Here is a 7500-nt window from a genome sequence, read left to right on the forward strand (position 1 = left end):
TGTTGCCCCACTAAAAGAAAATGACACTTGAAAAAACATTGCTGTTACTTGCATTCACTTGTATGCACATGTATGGTTGTTCATATTCTCTTTCTTTTCTTTTAGGAAGAAAAAAAAAAATGAAAAAAAAAACTATGTTTGTTACCTCACTAGAAGAATGCTTCCGTTTCCCATTGGTATTACAACATAGGAGTAAAGAATATGGAAAAAGTTCAATAGAATAACACTAAAAAAAACAGTGCTATAACATCTTTTTCGACTGATATACTTCCTCTGAACATAGCACTACTTTCTATACATGACTACACTTTAGACGCAATCACGCAAACCATAAGGATAGGGTGGGTGAAAAACGCTCTGCGAGTGTCAGCGCGACCGCGCGCAGCGGGAAAACACCCCGGGACGAACGGTTGTGCGCTTGAAATCTTCCCGGCATGATCGGGAGTAGGCGAAATTCCGCCCCGGCGTGAATGGGTTAAGAAAAATGTTTGAATCCCCTAAATTCTACCCAATTCTTGCAATGGAACAGGCACTGGACATATGACATGTGGTGATGAATGTGATTTGGTGTATTGAGAAACTTGGGGTCTATTGCCTTGTTTACTTTCAGGAAACATACCAAATTATATATAGTTAACTGTTGACATATTCAAAGTTCAATGGAAAATGTAGAACATATAATAAACAATTTCATATGGTAAAGTAGTTTTGCACAATAATAAACAACTGTCTTTCCGGGAGCTATAGGCCAATGCAGTAAATCTTTTTTTTTATGTATATGTATGTCTACATATGTATATGTATATGTATATGTATATGTATATGTAATGTATATGTATATGTATATGTATATGTATATGTATATGTATATGTATATGTATATGTATATGTAAATGTAAATGTAAATGTAAATGTAAATGTAAATGTAAATGTAAATGTAAATGTATATGTATATGTCTATACATATGTACCTATACACTGTGAAATATCCTAGCGAGATGATCAGGCAATCTTCTACATCACTATGAACTCTGTAATATACTTTCAATTCATCAAAAGAATCTTTTTTACATAAAATTGTATGTACTACAAATTTTCATTTAACCCAGAGCAGAGTGTCAGATGCCGGTGGCGAGATATTTGGTCAAGGCCGGCGCTTGGGGTGAGCGAGCAGACAGCCCAGGCTCGTGGCTAGTGCGCCCGAGAAACTGTGCTATTTTATTGTCCTATGAGTAAGGAGTGAGTGATGATGACTATTGCTGTCATAATTACCATAATTACCATAATGTTAAGCAAACCTAACATCTAAAACCTAGATGGCACCACTTTCTCCTAGCATCAGCATGAGAGAGCCTTGAATGGCACCCATCCATGGTCTCCGGCAAGCACCATCTTTATAGAGTGATGGCACACAGCAATTGCCGACCTCTTGCTCTAAAGTACGACCGATGAAGCATGTGAAAGCAGAACATGAAGAGGAAGGTGACTCAAACCATGCCTAGTGCCTAAAATGTGTCCCTGTGCCAGTAGGGACACCTTTTACTATGACACTTACAGTCATAAGCACAAGTTTCTATCTTCTTCCCTATCTCTTCATGTTACAATCATTGTAGATGGTAATATGTTTCGTATTCATTCATTACAATACATAAATATGAAACAATAAGGATGCTTTTTGTCCTCACATAAAACAGCAATACTTCTATCACACTGAGTATAAAGAAAATAATGAGCTGATATGGATCCTTTACTACAATTTTAGTCAACTGCAGCCCTGAAAGAGCCTGTCATATGACACTAAGTTTCTCAATACAATAAAACACAAAAATGGCTCTAGTTTTACAATGAGAGACTGAAATAGAGTGGGAAAAGTTAAAGTATGTTGTGCGAAGCTGCCTCACTCTGAAATAAAACGCATCCTGGAGATTGGGCAAGCGAATCTATCTCCAATCTTCAATGGGCTAAGGGATACATATGTTTTGTTTCTTTTCTTTTTGCAGTATTTTTTGTTAATTAGATTCATTATGAATAAAACATTTTTTTTCAATTATGTAAGTGAGGATCCAAAGAAAAAGCTGGGCCCTGAAATGAATAGTACCGAAATTTGCACTATGCATATAATTTCAATGCTGGGTCAAAAGCAGGGCCCCAACATTTTGTCTAAGCAGACAGCCATGACAGCTAAATTTATTTTAGTATAGGTAAAAATAAATTCAATCACACTTCTGAGTACTAAATTCTGGACTTCTTATCTACATTCAGTCAAATCAATTCTGATCATTGGCCATTAACGAAATCACATCTACTTACGGAAGAGGTCCCTGACTCTTCTTGCTCCTTGGCCCACCAGGATCTCATCAAATTCGGGGCCAGCAGCATGGAAGAAAGGCACACCTGCCTCCCCTGCCACTGCCCGTGCCAAGAGTGTCTTGCCTGTCCCAGGTGGACCCACAAGAAGTACACCCTTTGGCAACTCTGCACCCAATGAGGTGAACTTTTCTGGATTTCGCAGGAACTCCACAATTTCTTGTAATTCTTGTTTGGCCTCTTCTACCTATACAAAGTGAAGCAAGTAACAGAGTTATAAATCTATAATTATGACAACTAAGGTATTCCAATGTATTTTAACTTTTTAACAACAAGCATATATAATTTACAGCAGCTGAACACAGAGTAATAATGTTGTCTTTATAAAGTATTTGATATTCTGTTGTATGACATCTATGGCAGAAATCTCAGAGAAGATGAATCCTACTGTCAGATAAAGGTACATTAACTACATGTAACTCACCCCTCTGACATCTTTGAAAGACACAATAATTTCCTCTGGATGGACCTCATTACCATTTCCAACATGCATTCTGAACATGGACCCTCCCATGCCACCTGTGAAATATAAAAATCAGATTAAGTAAAAGCTGAATTTAGTTGATTTTTTAATGCTTCCTTGATCCTTCCAAGATAGCCCACCCCTTAAGATGTTCAGCCTAGGCTGGGCATCTTAAGATGTTGAGGGGTTAACAAGGATGAATATGCATTTTCAAGAAGTTCAAATGAAGACAACACTAAAATCTGTTTGAGTAAAAATAAATGCATACATATTTATATTTACATTCGGAAGCATATATTTTAGTCATCAAAAGTAAAAACACAATAAAATTTCAGGCACAACAACCTCACATTAACCCCAAAATCTTAGAAAAATGTCTCAACAAACCCATTAAGGAGAAGAGTATGGCAATGAACACAACAATGGCCAAGACTTGTTGGAAGTTCCTGATCCATCTCATTGTGCGAGACTGCTGCTTCTGAGGTTCTGCTGCCAGATATCCCTCAGCAAAAGCGACCTTCATATTTTTGCGAACCTCACTTGACGATTCGTCTGACAGCATACCTGGTGTGGAAAGGAACATATTTGTTAGCTACCTTTTTATTCTTTTCATTTTACAAAAACATTTCTACTACTAAATTTTATGCAACAAATTAACTGTCTAGAAAACAATAACAATAAGATTAATAACAATATGATAAAAATAATTTAATGAAAATTACCCTTTAACTTTGCATTACTCTCTGCCTCCTGCTGGATACTCCTGCTGGAGCGCTGCCTGGACTTAAGGCCATCTCGCAACCTGTCAGCAACTGTGGTTTGTCTGAGAGATTCACGCTCTATGGACTGCTGCGTCTTGAAGCCACGCTGCTGAGTCAACCCTAAAGATCAAGACATTCTGATTGGCTTTTAAATCACAGCAAAATTATAATATATGCTGACTTTTTTTTGTACATTAGGAAGAGGACGGGCACAGCTGGGAAGAAAATTCTGACAAAAATAATAATGATATTTACCTGCTAGGTGTAAAGGTTTTGATAAAAGAAGTCTCTCAGTCACTGCAAAAAGAGGCTTAAGTCGCGCATCTCCAGAGAAGGTGGATAAGGGCATCCCATTTCCTTTGTTCTCTGAGAATGTATTGGCTGAAACATGGGACTCATGCCAAACTCTTCTTTTCCCTGAAATAAACACGGTGATTGATAAGTGATTTAGTCACCATTGAAATCCTAGATATCACATCACTTATTTGATCATAAAGATGTGCCTCTAACAACTTAACCTTATCTATTCTATGATTCTTAAAATCTTTTATAGTTCTTTAAATACAATGGAATACCCTGCACGCACCACCAAAAAGACGAGAGGCAGATGAAACAGATCGATGAGCTGTGGACTGGCTTGAGAGCAAAGGTAGATTCAACTTCGGGCCATAAAGAGAAAGATCATGGAGAAGTTGTGGAGTTACCAGCTTACTAATCTGCCTTACACCTGATTCTCCAAGATGTTCAACTGTCTGTAAGCATGTAAATGATTTTTGCTGAATCTTATATACTAGCCTTGTACAATAAAGACAAATATATTTTTTGTTGTAGACTTTAATCAATGAATAAATACAGAATGATACCACTTACAAGCATTAGAAGATTTCCATGTAATATCTTACCTCAGCTAGACTCTCTGAACATACAAAGTTAACCACTGATGAACTGCTATTGATGCTCTTTTGAGTGTTCTTGTTATGTTGTCGAGGTCCACACTTTCCCGAATACTGGGATACAATATATGACAACGGCAAGACAACCTGAAATTTAATGTTACTATAAACACTGAAAAATATACATCAACAAGAGAATTTGTTTTAACCTATTTAGACAGCTTTCTCTATCACATTAACAGCATTTTGTGAACCTTTGTACAAACCTAGTATTATGACATATAATCAGGAATATTCAATTATTTACTCTGACTCCCATTACCTCAAAAGCTTAATGAAACATATAGCCATCACCATTGAGAACTAGAGATCAAGAGCTTCACTCTGTGCACATTTTCCACAGACATATCTTCCAGAGAATGTGTAAAAACAAATAACAAGATAATCCATCTACAGGTGAACTGAGATATCTAATAATTCACAGGCAATAACTTGTGGCAACCTTAGATGAGGAACTATAACATCAAGGGGGAAAGAACTTATGCCTCAGGAGGTTATGGGAGTTTTATTGTTACAAAATTGGTCCATGATTCTATGATACAGTAGGAAACAACTACTCGTATCTTATAAAAAAAGCAAGAATTGTATGATTCTGAGCATGATATCAAAGTCTCATTAACTAAGAAAAATGCCTTTCACTGCTTTATATTAATAAGAGGATCTCCACCTCTGTCAAGCCATTTCCTGATATTTTTCTCTAAACTCAATGCTCCTGTTTAAAATGTTATCTAAGACATATAGGCAGACTATAGTTATATAATGAATTTGATTAGTGTAATGTCAAGTACTGCCACAACTTTGTTTTGATTATTCTGATAGTAGGAAAAAGCAAGAAGAATATCAAGAAAATTATGGGATAATACAGACTAAAATAGAATGAATTAGGAACAAAAATGTATTAAAAGTCTATTGCTCAAATGTCCAACTTAAAAAAGGGCTACATGAATGCATTATGCTCTATCCATAAAGTCCCCATAAGCCCCTAGTTAGCAGACTTGCTATCACGTTCAGTGGTTTATGGGTCAGACGCAAGCGATGAGATATTTAGTCAAGGCCTGCGCACCGGGTGATCGGGCATACAGCATTCGCCTGCGGCTAGTGCAGCTGAAAATCCCAAGGCGATAGGCTTATGTTTGAACATCCGACCACTTAACCCTATAACGACGGTGTGTCACACTCGTGTGACACAGCTAAATTCTCGATGCCAGGGTGTCATGCCAGTGTGACGATTCCATTGCAATATTGCAATCGCCCGGCATAGGGGTTTTCGCGTAGCTCGTGCCCAGTCGGGAAAGGGTTAAGAGCCAAAATAGCACCGTCGTGAATGGGTTAAAAGATGCCTTACAACCATACATCCCCTACAAACACCCTCTAGATAGTCCAGAGTCAAATTAACAGTCTAAGCTAAATCTATCTTGCTGGAATTGCGATATCTTACTAGAAGGGCTCACAAACGGAAATGACAATCGATTTCATTAGTGAACACCAAAACCTTTAGAAGAAAAAAATAATTAAACCAGGCCAGAGGCTCTGCCCCCTCAATCCCCATACCTTAACATAATATAATCCGGGGGTTTAATTCATATTTACTTGTTTGCCAAGAAATGCGGCTCTAAAAAATCCTGCTCATGCATATGCGCATGTACATATCAATATAAGGGAATTATGTAAGCAACAGTAAGATTTTATATATAAAATTAAATAATATTAATGAAACTAACAAATTCCATAAACACTGAAGATCAGACATTCAAGACTATAAATCTATAAATATATATATATATATATATATATATATATATATATATATATATATATATATATATATATATATATATATATATATATATATTTATATATATGTATATATTTATATGTATATTCACAAGTGTGATGTAAAACAAAATCTGGTTGACATATCCAAATAAGTTTTGCAGTTAGTGACTTGACACCATACTGAATGTGTAAATCTAGTTCTAAGCCCAAACTGTGAACACACAATTACCTTCTCTTTCATGCCCATGACTACATCATACTGAATGGGAATATCTAATTTTCCTGAAAAGACACTGTATACGTAAACACGAGAAGAGAAAAAAAAAAAAAAAATTCTGGTAGGCAATACATCATCCTCTCCTAAGAAACACAATACCCAAGTTAATATTACCGATGATTCCATGAACTTAAACGCATATAATGCAACCCAAAACATCAAATTACTTAAAGCCGTACGCAAAATTCCTATCTCGTGTTCATTATCGTACCCTGTTAAAAGCAGCAAATTCCAATTCAATCTTTGTAATAAAACGTGAAAAACACTTGGAACATACCTGGTTCTGAAGCAAATTACTCGACGTACTGAACATGTCTACGAAGTGATGTGATGTGTTAATGGCACAAAAAAGGCAGAAATTTTTACATAAGGTCTACTCAGCAAGTTGTGCTCTTCTGATGTAAACACAAAGACAAGTGTCAGACGAGATGCGCACCGGAAGGACGGCCTGTCGTGTTTGTTGTATAATCGCTGTATTTCTCGGTCATTTACTAGATTTTACGTCGATATGTATTTGAAAGGATATATGTATGAATTTCCTTTGCTTTTTTGTGGGATTAAGGAAAGTCATGGAAATGGGGAGTATTTTTTTTGTATAAATTTCCCTTCATTACGCAACTCTGAATTTATATGTTAGATATGTTCTTTCTTTAACTTATCGACACACAGATAACATTCAAACGTTCTCTTATCGAATACTACACATTTCAATTCATGATGTTTTCACACTGATTGGTAGTGTTTGCCTAAAAACATCGCTTTGAGTGACTTTTTTTCTTTGCATATCTGTGTGTGTGTGTGTGTGTGTGTGTGTGTGTGTGTGTGTGTGTGTGTGTGTGTGTGTGTGTGTGTGTGTGTGTGTGTGTGTGTGTGTGTCTGTCTGTCTGTCTGTCTGTCCGTCTG

At 36.5% G+C, this 7500-nt stretch overlaps 1 protein-coding gene across 1 annotated transcript in view; it reads right to left on the reverse strand.

The window, feature by feature from the left end:
• The window catches only part of YME1L (ATP-dependent zinc metalloprotease YME1L), a 13960-nt gene extending 6927 nt beyond the window's left edge, over positions 1-7033 (reverse strand). Inside the window, exons 1-8 of the mRNA XM_043034386.2 lie at positions 6875-7033; positions 4494-4631; positions 4178-4343; positions 3847-4008; positions 3553-3711; positions 3218-3394; positions 2792-2886; positions 2311-2554 (exon numbers count right to left, since the gene is read on the reverse strand). Coding sequence (XP_042890320.1) covers positions 2311-2554; positions 2792-2886; positions 3218-3394; positions 3553-3711; positions 3847-4008; positions 4178-4343; positions 4494-4631; positions 6875-6910 — 1177 coding nt within the window. The 5' untranslated portion in view covers positions 6911-7033. The remainder of the gene's footprint in view (positions 1-2310; positions 2555-2791; positions 2887-3217; positions 3395-3552; positions 3712-3846; positions 4009-4177; positions 4344-4493; positions 4632-6874) is intronic.
• Positions 7034-7500: the final 467 nt, after the last annotated feature.

The sequence above is a fragment of the Penaeus japonicus genome, unplaced genomic scaffold (genome assembly GCF_977035675.1).
Source record: "Penaeus japonicus unplaced genomic scaffold, GWHDUDI00000001_assembly GWHDUDI00000020, whole genome shotgun sequence".
Taxonomy (NCBI): Eukaryota; Metazoa; Arthropoda; class Malacostraca; order Decapoda; family Penaeidae; genus Penaeus; species Penaeus japonicus.